The sequence below is a fragment of the Tamandua tetradactyla genome, chromosome 9, assembly GCF_023851605.1.
Source record: "Tamandua tetradactyla isolate mTamTet1 chromosome 9, mTamTet1.pri, whole genome shotgun sequence".
NCBI classification, from domain to species: Eukaryota; Metazoa; Chordata; class Mammalia; order Pilosa; family Myrmecophagidae; genus Tamandua; species Tamandua tetradactyla.
The window spans coordinates 81886562-81904504 of record NC_135335.1 but is presented as its reverse complement, the minus strand read 5'-3'; the positions used below and the strand labels follow the sequence as shown (position 1 = coordinate 81904504).

Below are 17943 nucleotides of genomic sequence, written 5' to 3'. Positions count from 1 at the left end.
GGTAGAATTCACATGTGAAGCCATCTGGTCCTGGACTTTTCTTTTTAGGAAGCTTTTGAATGACTAATTCAATTTCTTTACTTGTGATTGGTTTGTTGAGGTCATCTATGTCTTCTTGAGTCAAAGTTGGTTGTTCATGTCTTTCCAGGAACCCGTCCATTTCCTCTAAATTGTTGTATTTATTAGTGTAAAGTTGTTCATAGTATCCTGTTATTACCTCCTTTATTTCTGTGAGGTCAGTAGTTATGTCTCCTCTTCCATTTCTGATCTTATTTATTTGCATCCTCTCTCTTCTTTTTTTTGTCAATCTTGATAGGGGCCCATCAATCTTATTGATTTTCTCATAGAACCAACTTCTGGTCTTATTGATTTTCTCTACTGTTTTCATATTTTCAATTTCATTTATTTCTGCTCTGATCTTTGTTATTTCTTTCCTTTTGCTTGCTTTGGGGTTAGTTTGCTGTTCTTTCTCCAGTTCTTCCAAGTGGACAGTTAATTCCTGCATTTTTGCCTTTTCTTCTTTTCTGATATAGGCATTTAGGGCAATAAATTTCCCTCTTAGCACTGCCTTTGCTGCATCCCATAAGTTTTGATATGTTGTGTTTTCATTTTCATTTGCCTCGAGGTATTTACTAATTTCTCTTGCAATTTCTTCTTTGACCCACTCGTTGTTTAAGAGTGTGTTGTTGAGCCTCCAGGTATTTGTGAATTTTCTGGCATTCTGCCTATTATTGATTTCCAACTTCATTCCTTTATGATCCGAGAAAGTGTTGTGTATGATTTCAATCTTTTTAAATTTGTTAAGACTTGCTTTGTGACCCAGCATATGGTCTATCTTTGAGAATGATCCATGAGCACTTGAGAAAAAGGTGTATCCTGCTGTTGTGGGATGTAATGTCCTATAAATGTCTGTTAAGTCTAGCTCATTTATGGTAATATTCAGATTCTCTATTTCTTTATTGATCCTCTGTCTAGATGTTCTGTCCATTGATGAGAGTGGGGAATTGAAGTCTCCAACTATTATGGTATTTGTGTCTATTTCCCTTTTCAGTGTTTGCAGTGTATTCCTCACGTATTTTGGGGCATTCTGGTTCGGTGCATAAATATTTATGATTGTTATGTCTTCTTGTTTAATTGTTCCTTTTATTAGTATATAGTGTCCTTCTTTGTCTCTTTTAACTGTTTTACATTTGAAGTCTAACTTGTTGGATATTAGTATAGCCACTCCTGCTATTTTCTGGTTGTTATTTGCATGAAATATCTTTTCCCAACCTTTCACTTTCAACCTATGTTTATCTTTGGGTCTAAGATGTGTTTCCTGTAGACAGCATATAGAAGGATCCTGTTTTTTAATCCATTCTGCCAATCTATGTCTTTTGATTGGGGAATTCAGTCCATTAACATTTAGTGTTATTACTGTTTGGATAATATTTTCCTCTGCCATTTTGCCTTTTGTATTATATATATATCATATCTGACTTTCCTTCTTTCTACACTCTTCTCCATACCTCTCTCTTCTGTCTTTTTGGTTCTGACTCTAGTGCTCCCTTTAGTATTTCTTGCAGAGCTGGTCTCTTGGTCACAAATTCTCTCAGTGACATTTTGTCTGAGAATGTTTTAATTTCTCCCTCATTTTTGAAGGACAATTTTGCTGGATATAGGAGTCTTGGTTGGCAGTTTTTCTCTTTTAGTAATTTAAATATATCATCCCACTGTCTTCTAGCCTCCATGGTTTCTGCTGAGAAATCTACACATAGTCTTATTGGGTTTCCCTTGTATGTGATGGATTGTTTTTCTCTTGCTGCTTTCAAGATCCTCTCTTTCTCTTTGACCTCTGACATTCTAATTAGTAAGTGTCTTGGAGAATGCCTATTTGGGTCTAATCTCTTTGGGGTGCGCTGCACTTCTTGGATCTGTAATTTTAGGTCTTTCATAAGAGTTGGGAAATTTTCAGTGAAAATTTCTTCCATTAGTTTTTCTCCTCCTTTTCCCTTCTCTTCTCCTTCTGGGACACCCACAACATGTATATTTGTGCGGTTCATATTGTCCTTGAGTTCCCTGATACCCTGTTCAAATTTTTCCATTCTTTTCCCGATAGTTTCTGTTTCTTTTTGGAATTCAGATGTCCCATCCTCCAAATCACTAATTCTATCTTCTGTCTCTTTGAATCTATCGTTGTAGGTATCCATTGTTTTTTCTATCTTTTCTACTTTGTCCTTCACTTCCATAAGTTCTGTGATTTGCTTTTTCAGTTTTTCTATTTCTTCTTTATGTTCAGCCCATGTCTTCTTCATGTCCTCCCTCAATTTATCGATTTCATTTTTGAAGAGGTTTTCCATTTCTGTTCGTATATTTAGCATTAGTTGTCTCAGCTCCTGTATCTCATTTGAACTATTGGTTTGTTCCTTTGACTGGGCCATATTTTCAATTATTTGAGCGTGATCCGTTATCTTCTGTTGGCGTCTGCGCATTTAGACAGATTTCCCTGGGTATTGGATCCAAACGTTTGGAAGATTTTTCTGTGAAATCTCTGGGTTCTGTTTTTCTTATCCTGCCCAGTAGGTGGCGCTCGTGGCACACGTTTGTCTGCGGGTCCCACCAGTAAAAAGTGCTGTGGGACCTTAAACTTTGGAAAACTCTCGCCGTCCTGGGGGTTCGCTAGCCAAAGCGGCTTGAGCCGGCCCGGGGTCCGAACGCAGGGAGGGTTGCTGGTCGCCACAGCCAGGGAAAGAGCCCGTCCGAATTTCCTAGTCGGCCCTGGGCAACAAGCGTGGCGGGAGGGCGCCAGCGGCAGCGGCCCGCCCGAGAGAGTGCACGTTCCCCGGGAGTCACGGGTTTGGAAGGGGCCTCCCGCACCCGTCACCGTTCTCCGCGGCCTGGGGGTTTCCGATCCAATTTTCTCAGTTGGTCCGGGGGCTGCGCGTGGTGTGGGCGCCAGCCGCCTTGGTTTCAGGGGACCACCTCTCCAGTTCTCCCAGCCGGCCCGGGAAGGGGGAAGGGAGTAACTCCGGCCGCTTGCCACCCCGCCCGGTAAGGCCCGCGCGCCTCGGCGATCTCACCCGAGCTGCTTCTCTCAGCCAGCCAGCCGTTCCAGGATGGGGTACGCTGTCTTTTTTATCTCTGTTGTGGCTTTGGGCGCTTTCTGTATCGTTTCTACTCCCCTAGTAGGTGTCCTGGAGAAGAAACTAAGATCCGCGCGTCTTACTAAGCCGCCATCTTCCAGGAAGTCTCCTCTCTTTCTCTTTGACCTCTGACATTCTGATTGGTAAATGTCTTGGAGTATGTCTGTTTGGATCTATTCTCTTTGGGGTACGCTGCACTTCTTGGATCTGTAATTTTAAGTCTTTCCTAAGAGTTGGGAAATTTTCAGTGATAATTTCCTCCATTAGTTTTTCTCCTCCTTTTCCCTTCTCTTCTCCTTCTGGGACACTCACAACACGTATATTCGTGCGCTTCATATTGTCTTTCAATTCCCTGAGTCCCTGCTCATATTTTTCCATTTTTTTCCTACAGTTTCTGTTTCTTGTCGGATTTCAGATGTTCCGTCCTCCAGTTCAGAAATCCTATGTTCTGTCTCTCGAAATCTACCATTGTAGGTTTCCATTGTTTTTTTCATCTCTTCTACTGTGTCTTTCATTCCCATAAGTTCTGTGATTTGTTTTTTCAGACTTTCAGTTTCTTCTTTTTGTTCTTTCCTTGCCTTCTTTATATCCTCCCTCAATTCACTGATTTGGTTTTTGATGAGGTTTTCCATGTCTGTTCGTACATTCGGAATTAATTGTTTCAGCTCCTGTATGTCATTTGAATTGTTGGTTTGTTCCTTTGACTGGGCCATATCTTCAATTTTCCTAGTGTGATTTGTTACTTTTTGCTGGCATATAGGCATTTAATTACCTTAATTAGTTTATTCTGGACATTGCTTTCACTTCTTTTATCTAGGGTTTTCTTGCTGGATGAATTTGTTGTCTATCTGTTCTTTGACATTCGTTCAGCTTTATCTGGACCTTTAGCTTAAGTTTTGTTTAACAGAGGAGAATTTTTCAGTTCTTGTTTTCTTGTTTCTTGCCCTGCTTGTGTGGTGCCTTTCCCCCCCACACACTTAGGAGGGTCTACTTAGATTTTATAGACCCCAGCCAGATTTTCCCAGACCAAACTGGCCTCCCATGAGGAGGAAAGAGTCACCTGCGCCGGTTTTCCCTGAGGGTGAGACCCAGCAGGTTGAAAGACTTTCCTGTGAAGTCTCTGGACTCTGTTTTTCTTATCCTGCCCTGTATGTGGTGCTTGTCTGACTGCAGGTCCCACCAGCATAAGATGATGCGGTACCTTTAACTTTGGCAGACTCTCCCTGCTGGGGGCGTGGTGGAGACAGAGGAGAGGTTGAAGGCTGGTTTTAATGGCTTCAAATTACCAAGCTCTGGTGTCTGAATTCCTTGATGGAGGGATTCCACCTGGGTGGGACTTTACCCCTCCCCTGGCAAAGGCACAAGCTCCAGATAAGCCCCCAAAAGAGCTCACTTCTGCCTATGCCTGGGGCAGTTGCAGCCTGAAAAGTCCTGCCTCTGTATCCAGAGGCAGTCAAGCCTTTGTAGATACACAACCACAAAAACCTCTGTTTCCTTCTTTTTTTCCCCCCTTTTTCTGTCAGTCCTGCCCCCTTGGTACTGGGGCAAAAATGAGCAACCTCCGCTTTGATCAGGTTCACCTAAGCTGGGGGCCTATTTTTAGTAGTCAGAATTTGTTAATTAGTTCCACAATTGGCGTTTGATTGTGCCCAGTCCCTGCTGCTGGTAAAGTCCTTTCCTTTCCCCTCTGGGAAGCGGCCTGTAGGGGAGGGGCGCTGGCTGCCGCAGCTTTGGGAACTCATGGTTCTGGGGGGTGCTCACAGCCGGTCCAGCTGGTCCAGACTGGGGTACGCTGTGTGTCTGATCACTGTTGTGGCCCCAGGAGCTATTCTGTACTGTTTCTGGTTATTTAGTGGTTGTTCTGGAGGACGAACTAAAACATGCACGTTGTTAAGCCACCATCTTGACCCAGAAGTGTTGAAGGAGTCAAATTCTTAAGAGTTTAGAACCATTTGGAGTGTTACTAATTTCAAGAGTTTATGATCCCACAGCAGAAAGGATTGAGGCCCCCTGAGTAAAGTCAACATAGCCTAATGTGGAAAACAATATTGGGAAAGAAATGGAAATTATTGTTTTCATGTGATAGAATCTTAAGTACTTGCAACTCTTAAAAAGTATATTTGAGTTCTGTGTTTACTCATCAAAAGAACAGAGGACAAAAGAAAGAAAGGAAATCAAGAAGCAGCACAGATACTGCAACGTCCAGTAATTATAACAATTCCCATTTACTGATTACATGTTTTATCTCTTAAGCCCTCATGTGTCCGTTTTACATAGGAGGAAACAAGCTCAATTAGATGAAATGGTATGCCCACATGTGTAGTTATCAGAGCTGGGATTTGGACTGTGGCCTCAAGTCTGTATTATTTCTATTTTTAGTATATAAACACAGAGAAGTTTGAAATGACTTGGGGAGAGACAAATTTAACTCAATACTATGCTATGTTAAAAATATGTTTCTACTTAGAAAAGTAACTTTGGTTTTGAGATATAGGTGGATTTCCACCCAATATGTAGATGCAAATACATTTTTTGCCCTCAATTCCCTATTTCAGTGGAAAAATTGTCAAATATCCATTTTAGAGAAGTAGGCCAACTTTGGGTGGAATACAATGTCTGTGTGGTATCCTTTTAGCACTTTGGTGCCAAACACAATTTAAACAAGTTGTTTTGGGGCACCTTTAGTTTGTTGCCTTTTGCAGTTTGCCCCTTTGACTGCATGAGATTAAACCGAGAACAACAATTTCAGTTTTTGGCTTAATGCTATGATAAGCAGTGAAGGGTTGATGAGAACATGTATAAGCATTTTCATTATAAACGGACTCCCACCCTCTTCCATCCTTTTCAAGGTCAGTGGTCTTTCTGGCTGGTCCATTTGCTGCCTTCCCTCTGAGGTACCCTAGGACCGTCATACTTTGGAGAAGTATGAACCGGATAAGAATATGAACCGGATAAGAAACCATATAATTTACTTTTTTAGAATCAATGGGACAGAAACGACCAGACTACTTTTCAGCCTCTCAGCAGATTCTCAGGAGTGCGTTTTAACTTTTAGGGTACATTTGTCCTGTATGTGGCACATCTTTGTGCAGTGAAGTATAATTCCTTCAGGACATTTTTCTGTCTAATTTGTTGTAATTGTGATGTTTGTTAGAACTCTAGTACACACAATAATGAACATGGGCTCTGGATTTAAACGAGGCTTGAACTAGATTCTTATTAATTTACTTCCTGTAAAATTTTAGGCAAGTGACTGAACCTTTTTAATCCTCAGTTTTTTCATCTGTAAAATAGAGATGATACAAGAGTTAGAGTTGTGAGGATTAAATGAGACACTAATGCAGAATACTTATCTGGCATATAATAGAAACTTAATAAATGTTAGCTATTACTATCATTATGGTTAAAAGATGCGGTTTAGGTGAAAGATGACTCTGAAAAGCAAATTGTGGGGGAGTTTGATTACCACACTTAAACTCGGATGCATCTGTTTTTACTGCTCAGAAACCTTTTTGACTTATAATTTCGGAGTATTCCAGATGGGTGGAGTTGATGCATGATCTGTGCTTTGGATGAATAAGGTATCGTTATAATTTGTTTAGTGGCATTGAAGCAGGACCTCGCATACATTTGATGGTTAGATTCCTTTTTCTTAGACGCTAACTTTTTAGCAGTGTATGTTTTATTGTGTTATTCTGAACTCTCTTCTTCCCTGTCTGCAGTGCTGAGGGAAATGTGAATAGTGATAATTGTAGCAAGAAGTTGAACACCTTTGGGAACGTTGGTGGTTTTGCTGTTATCCCCCTTCAATGTTGCAATTACCACATGATAAAGTACTGACTTCTGGATAACTTAGTTACTTTGTAGGTTTTCCCTTTTCTCTTATCAGATCCAGTTTTGGTCATCAGCTTGGTGCCAGCATCAAAACATTTAATGTTATTGTAGTGAAGAAGAGTTAAGTTCTTTTAAAATGAAAAAATGCGTACTCCTCATTGGGGACATTTGGCAAATATGAAGATGAGTGGGGTAGGTCCCAGCCTATTTCTTTTTTTTTTTTTCCAGGAAATGCTCTAATAGATTGATGTTATCCCTCTGAGAATATGTTTACATGTTATCACTGAGTGATTCTGAATGGAGAATATGGGCCCACAAGAGCCTTTCTTTTCAGTTTTCAGTGAGAGAAAGCCCTGAAGGACCCTGCCTCCTCTCTGGACACAAGTAACCATACTCACTCCCATGTCATTATTTAGACCATGTAAAGGCTTTCTTAAGCATTATCTCATGAGGCAGGCAATATAGATTTTTTTTTTTTATTGAGAAATATCCACACACATACAGTCCGACCATATTATACAATCAGTGGCTCACAGTATCATCACATAGTTGTGTAGTCTTCACCATGATCATTTTTAGATCATTTGCATCACTCCAGAAAAAGAAATAAACAGAAAAAAAAAAGAACTCATACATCCCATATTCCTTACCTCTTACTGACCCCCAGTATTTCAATCTACCCAATATCTACCCATTTATCTCCCCCTATTATTTATTTTTACTCATCTGTCCATACCCTGGATAAAAGAAACATCAGATACAAGGTTTTCACACAGTCACATTGTAAAAGCTATATAATTATACAGTCTTCTTCAAGAATCAAGATTATTGGAACATAGTTCAGCAGTTTCAGGTACTTCCTCTATCTAGCCACTTCAGTATACCTTAACTAAAAAGATACCTTTATAATGCATAAAAATAACCTCCTGGATGACCTCCCAACTCTGTTTGAAATCTCTTGGCCACTGAGACTTGATTTTACCTCACTTCTCTCTTCCTCTTTTTAGTCAAGAAGGCTCTTTCTATCTAAGTCACCTTGGCAGGTGAATCACTGCCCTCCCCACTACATGGGACTTGACTCTCGGGGGTGTAACTCTCCCTGGCAACATGGGATTTGACTCTTGGGGATGAACCAGGACCTGGCGTCATGGGGAATGAGAAGACAATGTAGATCTTTTTTTTTTTTTTTTTTTAACTTTTTTTATTGTATAGTATAACATATATACAAAGCAAAGAAATAAAAAAAAATAGTTGTTTTTTTTTTTATAGTTTTCAAAGCACTCTTCAACAAGTGGTTACAGGGCAGATCCCAAAGCTTGTCATGGGCCACCATACGATCCTCTTATATTTTTCCTTCTAGCTACTCCAGAATATAGGAGGCTTGAGGGCTTAAATATTTTTATATCATCATAATCAACTTTTTTCCCTTCTTTTTTTGTGAAAAATAACCTATATACAAAAAAGCTATAAATTTCAAAGCACAGCACCAATTAGTTGTCGAACATATTCAGACTTTGACATGGGTTACAATTTCACAATCTTAGGCTTTTACTTCTAACTATTCTAAATACTGGAGACTAAAAGAGATTTCAATTTAATGATTCAGCATGCATGTTCATTTGTTAAATCCTATCTTCTATATATAATTCCACCATCACCTTTGATCTTTCCATACCTCTCATTGGGATTGTTGGGGCTTTGGCAATTCTAAATTTTTGATATTGGAAGGGTCTGTCACTAATGTGGGATAGGGAGATGGAACTGTCTCATGTTCTGGAGAGGCTGGGCTAGGTTTCAGAACTTATCTGGACCAGGGACCCATCTAGAGGTTGTAGGTTTCTGGAAAGTTAGTCTAGTGCATGGAGCCCTTGTGGAATCTTATATATTACCCTAGGTGTTCTTTAGGATTTGCTGGAATGGTTCTGGTTTGGGGGGGGTAATATAGATCTTAACTCCTTTTTTTAGGTGGGGACACTGGAGGTCCAGGATACTTTCTCAAGATCCTCCTGATATCCCTGTAGGCTATGACCCACCTGGTTCTTAACTTAGTCCTGTACTTTTTCCCCCAGAAAGAAGTTTATTGGAGATAGTAAGTACTATGTGTTTAATTCACTCTCCTGCTTAAAATTCTTCCGTTCCTCATTGCCCACAAAATCCTTTAGGCTGTGGCCTAGCCCATCTCTCCCCAGCCCTATTTCTTACCTGTCATGCAGAATAATTTTCTTCCATGTCTTTGTACCTTCTCTTTTCTTTCTTCTTCTCTGGTTGTCCACCTGTTGAACTCCTTCATGTTCTTTAAGAGTCACTTTCCTAGACAGACTTGCTTGAGCCGTCTTGCCACCCCTTCCCCCCATTCATCCCCTACAGAGTTAGGTGTCCTTCTTTTGTGCTCCCATAGTATCTTTCTTATAGCGAGCATTTTATTATATTATGATTGTAAAAATGTGTTGGTATTGTCTGTTCTCCCACTGGATCATGAGCTCTTTGTTTATCTTTGTGTCCCCGGTAGCTAGCATTTTAAAAATTCTTTTATCTTTGTCTCTTATAAATATCCTTCCTCCTCCTTTCTGTATATAAACTATAGAACTAATTTTAGAAACCTAGTCTCTTGCATACACCACACACACACATATACACAAACATACATATACATAGAGAGAGTTATATATATATATATATGACTTAATTTGGAATGACACAGCTAAGATGCTGTGAGGTTTTGAGAGTTTTTTGTTTGTGTGTTTTTATTTATTTTTTCTGTTTGTTTTAAGATTGGAGAAAGGACAACAGATCCATATGCTGATGGGACTGAGTGGGTGGGTAGGTGAGTGAGTTAACACAGGTACAAGATCAAATGAGGTTTGAGGGTTTTTTGAATTTTAAGTTAGAGAAGTTGTGAGTTTACTGAACAATAATGCATAAAATATGAAATTCCCATATACCACTCTATTATTGACACCTTCCATTGGTGTACATTTGTTACAGTTGATGAAAGCACATTTTATAATTGTGCTATTAACTATAGTCCGTGGTTTGACCTATGATTCATTGATTATGTAGTGTAGTTCCACGGATATATATTTTTAATTCTATTGTCATAAATACAACCTAACATTTCCCCCTTTTAACCACATTCAGATGTGTACTTCACTGCTGTTAATTATATTCAGTGTTGTGCTACCATCACCACCATCTTTACCAAAATGTTTCCGTCATTCCAGATAGGAACCCTTAATTTCCAATTCCCTATCCCTGTCCTTTCCCCTAGTAACTTAAATTCTAGATTCTGACTCTATGAGTTTACTTATTCTAATTCTTTCTTACCAGTGAGATATGTTTTAGTTTTAAGTCTGTTTCTGTTTTACCATGTATGTAAGGGACTGGGGGAGGTATGTGCTTCTACACCAGGAGAGGCCATGCAGGTGAATTTAGTGGCAACCGCCAAAGAAAGCCGTTCAGAAATGTTTTCATCAGCTGGATAATGGCAGATTCCTCTGAGGTTTTGCATTTTGAAGGCCTCATGTCCTTACCCCATCTAAAACCCATATACTTGAGGTGGTAGTGCTCCTTCTGGACTGTAATGTGACTCTTCTCTATGAATCTTAACTGGTGAGATGGTGGCTATGACAGTGGTTTCTGTTCCTGTGGCCATGATTATGTTGTTCATAGAGATGTTGGGTGACATGATTCTAGTCTTCTGTGTTTTATCTCGTGATGCAGTTGACCTAAGTCAATACCCTTGGTGACAATGAACAGAAACCTGTTCTAGCTAACTCATGCCAGCAAGAGAATGTATAATAATGATAAAGATACAGGTGTAGCTCATAGAGCTATGGGTGGTAGATGTGGTTGGCTTTCACAAAGGCCGGGAAAGCTCATGGGAGTCCAGGTCGTGATTGTGTATTTGGGGTTGGACTTTTATCTCTGAACATCTGCTTCATGTACCTTATTCTCAGCAGAGAATATGCTGCTGAGAAGTGCAGAATGCTTTTCTGTATTTGTGGCTGAATTTAAAAATCTTTAGTTTAAGCAGCTAGCTTGATTAGTGTCTCTTAGCTCTTCAGCCACATTAATTGGAGAGATGAAATGATTCGTGGGACTGCTATCTCTTCTCCCTCCTTGCAGTTGGCTGGGGAGGGGGTGATTTACTCCAGAAAGTTGGGAGAGCAAGAAGCGATTTTGCGTAGGATAGAATCCTGAAAGATATCTCTTGATTGGTTTTTTTATGGAATGTAAAGAAAGAATTTCACTAACCATTTCAAGAATTAATGGTAGGTAGTTTTGGAAAATGTAGTTTCTTCATCCTCAGGTGACATTTCTGATATGCTGATGTAACAATAGGCTAGCCTTCTTTGAACTGGCCCCAGTGTTTGAACTGAATTCCAAACATCGGTCAAGATGATTCTATAGTTGTCTAACAGTTGATTATGTTTCATGAATAGCTTTGCTCTCCCTCTGAGAGAGATGATAGAACTCCGCAAAAGTAATTGTGTTTCCACACCCACTCTTGGGGCTGTTTATGCCCACCTTCTGGGCTGCTCACACCTACCACCCACCCCTGGGCGCATTCATACCCCCAGGGTCAACTCAGGCCCACCAGGCGGAGGCTCACACTCCAGCTTCCCCAGCCACCACCCTTCCTCATTATTAGTGAAACCAGTTTCTGTGGTGGGGGAGGGAGTATTTGTGCTTCAATTTTCTTCTTTGCCAATGAAAAATAATGAAAACAAACAATGAGAATTTCTAAATTACCAAAACACTCATAGTATTTACATAATCAAGAGCATTCTCTGCCTTGCTTAAACCCGAGTGCATTGGAATAACCTGGGGAACGTTTTACAAAACACATAGGTTCAGCCCCATCCCACTGATTCCATAGATTCGCCTCTAATTCTGTAGATTTATGGTGGTTTACTTAACAAGTTCACGAGCTGATTTTTATAACCCTAGAATTTTTGAGAACCACTGCCTCACAGGGCCTTGATTTGTTGGCGTTCCTTGAGGTGGAACTTCTAGTCATCTCCTAGGTAGACCATGCTCAAAATAGGTTTTCTGAAGAAGCCTGATATTCTTTGCCTCATGATTGGCTAGTTAGTACCTCCTGCCTCAGTTGTACCCAAGTTTCTTCTAATGCCATACATATTTCGGTCTGAATTAACAGATTCAAAAAATACAGAGCCATCTATATTTGCTGGTCTTTTTTGTTTTTAACCTTTGGAATTTATTTTGTTGACAAAATTGGTTGATGTCTGGCAGAATTTTTCACAATTGGGGTTTTACTGATTGTATCTCCAAGATGTCACTTAACAGGTGTCCCTGTCTCAGTGTTTCGAATAAATTGGTAGTTTGATATAGAAATCAAGCAGATTGAGCTTATTTTGGCAAGAACACTTCATATATGTGTGGTAGACTTCATTAGGTCCACAATGCTTCTTTTGTTGTCATATTAACAGCTGTTTATGATAATTACCTTGTCCATTAATTCATTAAGGATTGGTAATTATTTTTGAATATCTGATCAACACTGAACCCAAATATGAGCACTGGAAGATGTTTTCAGAGAAAACCAGTGACTCAGAACCTGGTCTAGATCCCATTGTAGAAGTGATTGCTCTCTGTGGGACTGGCTGGTGTTAGATGCCCTTGAATGGGCAGAGAATTTTCACAGCTGTCTCCACTCAACTCTGGTGTGCTGCAGAGTTGATGGATCAGTATTATATCAGTACATTCATATTTTCCTGTTCTTGCCTTCAAGCCCATTTTCTTTCAAGAACATACAAATTTCTTTTTGCTTCTGACCCTTGTTCTCACTGGAAAAAGAGGGGAATCATTTGGTGGAATGTCTTGTATTTCTGACTCTGTTTCACTTGCCTTCCTTTACTATGCTACGCCTCAACTTGTTACCCTTGGCTTGGGGCACTAATAGTTATCAACCTAAATAGTTTAATATATTGAATATCCCCTAACTTGTGATTTTCTGTCTTCTTTTAATTGAAAACACTTAAAAAAAAAACTATCATTGGCAAATAAACAAAAAATGCTTATGTGGTGTATAATATTTTACTGTGTATTCTGAAAGTATGGCTTTATGATATTCATTGTGAGCCCTTAAACAAAGAAAAATATTACCCTTTGTTCTTCTCTTCTAGGAAATTCACATAAACGAAAAGGAAATAACAGAAAAGGAAGTTGTTCTTCACTTGTTGCCAGGTAACAGTCATGTTAGCGTCTTAGCTCATGTACAACTCAAAGCCAGTGATAAATGACCTCATCCCTAATGTTGCTATATGTAAACTCTTTTGTTTTCATCTAGAGTATGCAACAGGAATGAGTTGGACAGAAATATCAAAGTCTTTAGTTTAATAACTACACACCTGGGTGTGGATATTACAACATCTACAAAGAATTTGCTTGTCCTTTTCCCATTAAACTGATGAATTGCCTACCTTTTTCACAAGCAAATGAGATTTATTTCAGGTTTCCTTACTTGACCCTGTCCAACAGTCAGGCCCCAGATCAGGAAAATCCCAATTCCCTGCCAAATTCTACACCCCATACTTTCTTCTACTGTCCATGCCTGCATCTCCCCTTGAATAATGCAGCTGCCTGGGCATCCCAGGGCAAGCCTTGGTTGGGTGGTCTTACCCTTCAGTCCATCTGAACACAAGTCCAGGCATGTTGGTATTTACCAACCATGGGGCTACCAGGGCTTTTACTAGTGATTATTATAAAGGAATCTGGATCAGTTGGATATTTTTGGAGTGGAGGAGAATGTAGCCTGACTGTATAGGGGGATATCCTATGCAGCAAATTCAGTTCTTCTCCTAACTTCTTTTTTCCAGTCAAAAATAGTTTTTTTCGTAAGTCTTTCTGGGGGAAAAAATAGATGAGAGAGGGGTAGAGGCCTCACTCTGGTTCTTTTTTATTTTATTCAGTTTATTTGGGGAATAAGACAAGATTTATTCAGATTTTGACTGATATACCTTATTTGGTTAAAAATCTTAGAATCTTGTAATTTTTTTTTTTTTTTGTATGGGCAGGCATCGCGAATCGAACCTGGGTCTCCAGCATGGCAGGCAAGAACTCTGCCTGCTGAGCCACTGTGGCCCACCTTGGAATCTTATAAATTTTTTAAAAATGTTTTTGATTTCAAAGGTTTTTTTTCCTATAATTATGGCCTAAACTTTGATAAACCTATTGTTTTTCCTTGTCTTTGCATTATAGATTCTGAAATTAACTTTTTTTAAAGTGTTTTTTTATTGTGAAATATAACGTATATACAAAAAAAAGCAATGATTTTTAAAGTACATTTTAACAAGTAGTTACAGAACAGATTTCAAAGTTTGGTATGGGTTACCATTTTACATTTTCAGGTTTTTCCTTCCAGCTGCTCCAAAACACTGGAAGCTAAAAGAAATAGTTTAGTGATTCAGCAGTCATGCTTGTTTATTATATCCTGTCTTCTCCAGTTATGACTCCTTTTCCTTTGATCCTACTCCCAGTCTATACGTATCTTTGGGTTATGCCCATTCTAACTTTTTCACATTGAAAAGGGGTGTCAACAATATAGGATAGGGAGATGGAATTAGTTGCTATTCTTAGAGAGGCTGGTTCCTCTGGGTTTCAGGACTTATCTCATCTAGGAACCATCTAGAGGTTATAATTTTCAGGGAAGTAAACTTAGTACGTGAAACTTTTGTAGAATCTCAGTTAAAGCCCTAGATAACATTTTTTTTTAGTTCACTGTTATACACATTCTACCATCACCTGGAGTACCTAATGGTCTCTGTTAGGCGTGCAGCTAGGAACACACAGTTACCTTTTCTGAGGCTGAGTTTGCTAGACTAAGATCTTTTCCAACTCCCAAATCCCATCATTCTAGACTCTGTCTTAGATACAAGTTGATAAATATGCCACAGCATGGTATGCTTGCAGAGAGTCTCATCAGGGAATGTTGTACTACTACTGCCTGCTAATTCCTGGTTTCCAGTGTCCATGACCACAGAATAGAGCCTGCCTGGTCTTGAGAGGAGTCTCACTATTGGGAGGTTTTTGTTTGTTTGTTTGTTTGTTTTTGTATGCTGTATGGCGGGGATCACATTTCATTCTTTGTCCATGTGAGTATCCTGTTATTGTAAAACCATTTGTTGAATTTTTGTTTGTTTTGTTTGTTTGTTTGTGTTTTGGGAAGTGCAGGGGCTGGGAATCGAATGCAGGTCTCCCATATGGCAAGTGAGAATTCTACCACTGAGCTACCTTTGTACCTTACGATTGGGAGTTTAAAGCAGAGGAAGCCCTACTCACGTGTTTTACCTGGAACGTACCTGAGACGTTTTCTGGGACTATTTTTAAACACTAATGAGATTCTGACTTCATTGTTTTTTTCAAACTGTGGTCTCTGTAGAGGCTGACCTAGTGACTGAGCCATATTCTGGTATTTCCTTAGTGTTTCAACCAGAGGTAACTAACCTCTTGAAAAAGAAAAAAAAAAAATCCAGAATATGTTTTTCTTGCTAGTCTTAGTGTCTGAAACTCTTCTTTGTTTTCGTATTAAAGATGGACTAAATGAATTTTGAGCCAAAAAGTAAATTTAAAAGTCATTGATGGAGCTATCCAGAGGGAGGTTCCAAGGAACAGGGAAGATGGTTATCTTTTAAAGAAGAAATTTTCATCTCTTTTTCGTTGCAGAGTATTTACATTTAGTTTTTTCATTTCCTCCACATCTTTCTCTTTTTCCTGCCCTCATCCAGACATATAGTACTCGTGAGCTGCTTTGCTTCTAGAGAGCACAGTATTTACCTATTCCCAAATCTTAATCTTTTTTGACTGTAAAGAGAAGTACTTTCTGCCTCCAGGAAATGCAGCTTCTCACGTGGTCTGGTGCCTTTAGATAGAGCAGGAAAAGTGACAAATTGAGAGGAAATACTCTCAACTAAGAAAAGGAGGAAATCTTTTTTCCACAAACCTCTGACCTCCTTTTTCCTCTCATCCTTTTCTCTGGAGCCAAAGTGATTATCGTCATGCTGCTGAAGATTATAGCACCTCTTGTGTCTGAGGAAGCTGCTTGAAAATCCTATAGCCAGGGAGACAACCCTACTCTAATTTAGCAATTACAGAATTAGAAATGGCATCCTTACAGGAAAGGGCTCTTGGAGTCTGTGGTATAAAATCTACTGGCAAGCGTTTCTGTTTTTGTCCACTTTGGGTATTGCTTCTATGGAATGTCTCATTGGATCAAAGTAATAAAACTGTTAAGATCTGTGCTTAAATGATTGTATAATGATATAGCTTTCACCATGTGACGGTGTAATTGTGAAAACCTTGTGTCTGATGCTCCTTTTATCTAGCTTATCGACAGACGAGTAAAACATAAGGAATAAAAATAAATAATAGGGGGAACAAATGTTAAAATAAATTTAGTAGATTGAAATGCTAGTAATCAATGAAAGGGAGGGGTAAGGGGTATGGTATGCATGAATTTTTTTCTGTTTTCTTTTTATATCTTTTTGTGAATTGATGTAAATGTTCTAAGAAATCATGATGATGAATATACAACTATGGGATGGTATTGTGAATTACTGATTATATATGTAGAATGGAATGATCATATGTTAAGAATGTTTGCATTTTTTTGTTGTTATATTTTTAAAAATAAATAAATAAATAAAGGAGAGGATCATTTGGTAGCCCATGACAAACTCTGGGATCTATCCTGTAACCAGTTTTTGAAGAGTACATTGAAAACTATTGCTTTTTTATTTCTTTGCTTTGTATATATGTTATACTATACAATAAAAAAAAGTTTAAAAAAAAAAGATCTGTGCTTAAAAGTGTAGCTGACTCCTATGTTCTGAAGCAGCTAGAAGAAAAAATCTGATGATGGTATGGTAGCCCATGACAAACTCTAGAATCTGTCCTGTAACTACTTGTTGAAGAGTGCTTTGAAAACTATTGCTTTTTTCTTTCTTTGCTTTGTATATATGTTATATTATATAATAAAAAAAAGTTAAAAAAAACCTTATATTTTATTGTATTACACAATTTAAAAAAGTAAAAAAACAAACAAACTGTACCACCTATCTGGAAACTTACCGTATTCTCAGTGAGAAGTTAAAGAAAAATGCCCTATGTGAAGATATATCTAAGCTCTTGTGATTTTGCTTACAGATGGTTCTCACTCTGCTTCATCTTCTCTTCTATGTTTTGTAGACTTACCTTACTGTAAAATGTGAAGTCCTCTAGTACAGCGTTGTATTGTGTGTTTGTCCTTATGTATATAGACCTTATGTATATAGAAAGCTTTATATGTGTATTCTCTGTATACTGTGTATTCTCTGAGGATTGTAAGGAATACTTGTCTTTGTCTCGATCAGGAGAACAGCTGCTTTGTGAAGCCAGCACAGTACTGAAATATATCCAGGAAGATTCAGGGCAGCATGGGATCTACGGGAAACTTGTCTGCACAGACTTCAAGATTGCTTTCTTGAGCGATGATGAACCTGCATTGGATAATGGTGTATGTATGACCTGCATTTGACTTTTAAGGACAAACAGTACAATTGTGTCTTCCATTGTCTTTCTTCCCAGCTTCTCAATTACTCTTCACCCTCCATGCACATAAACACAAAGGGCAAAAGTCCTTCTTACCATTGGCCCTGCTCCCAGCCCCTCACAATCTCCTTGCAGTAGTAGGACCATTTTAAAATTTCCTGTCTATAGCTCATGTCCTCATGCTAGCTTGCATTGACCTCATAGGTGAGTACTGTCAACGTTTTATTTTATTCTATATTTCGGTATAATATATGTTATTCATTGGAACAATACCTCCCCAAATATACAGTTCTCCATATTTTATACCTAGCTCTTCCTCAAATTCAGGAATTGAGTTAAATAATGAAACTGGTGCTGAATGCAGCCTTAAACTTGGGTTTATTTATTTTATTCTGAACCTAGTAATATTGAACTTGTAGGACTTAATTTCTGCTTA

General features: G+C 38.8%; 1 protein-coding gene across 2 annotated transcripts in view; it reads left to right on the top strand.

Annotated features, from left to right (window-relative positions):
- MTMR12 (myotubularin related protein 12) overlaps positions 1 to 17943 on the top strand; it is a 105501-nt gene that overhangs the window by 26656 nt on the left and 60902 nt on the right. Inside the window, exons 1-3 of one of the 2 annotated variants that reach the window (XM_077116914.1) lie at positions 4895 to 7148; positions 13106 to 13166; positions 17330 to 17472. In XM_077116914.1, the coding sequence (XP_076973029.1) occupies positions 7101 to 7148; positions 13106 to 13166; positions 17330 to 17472 (252 nt within the window). In that variant the 5' untranslated portion in view covers positions 4895 to 7100. Of the gene's footprint in view, positions 1 to 4894; positions 7149 to 13105; positions 13167 to 17329; positions 17473 to 17943 lie in introns of those variants that run through there. The other variant, XM_077116915.1, reaches the window with a different exon arrangement.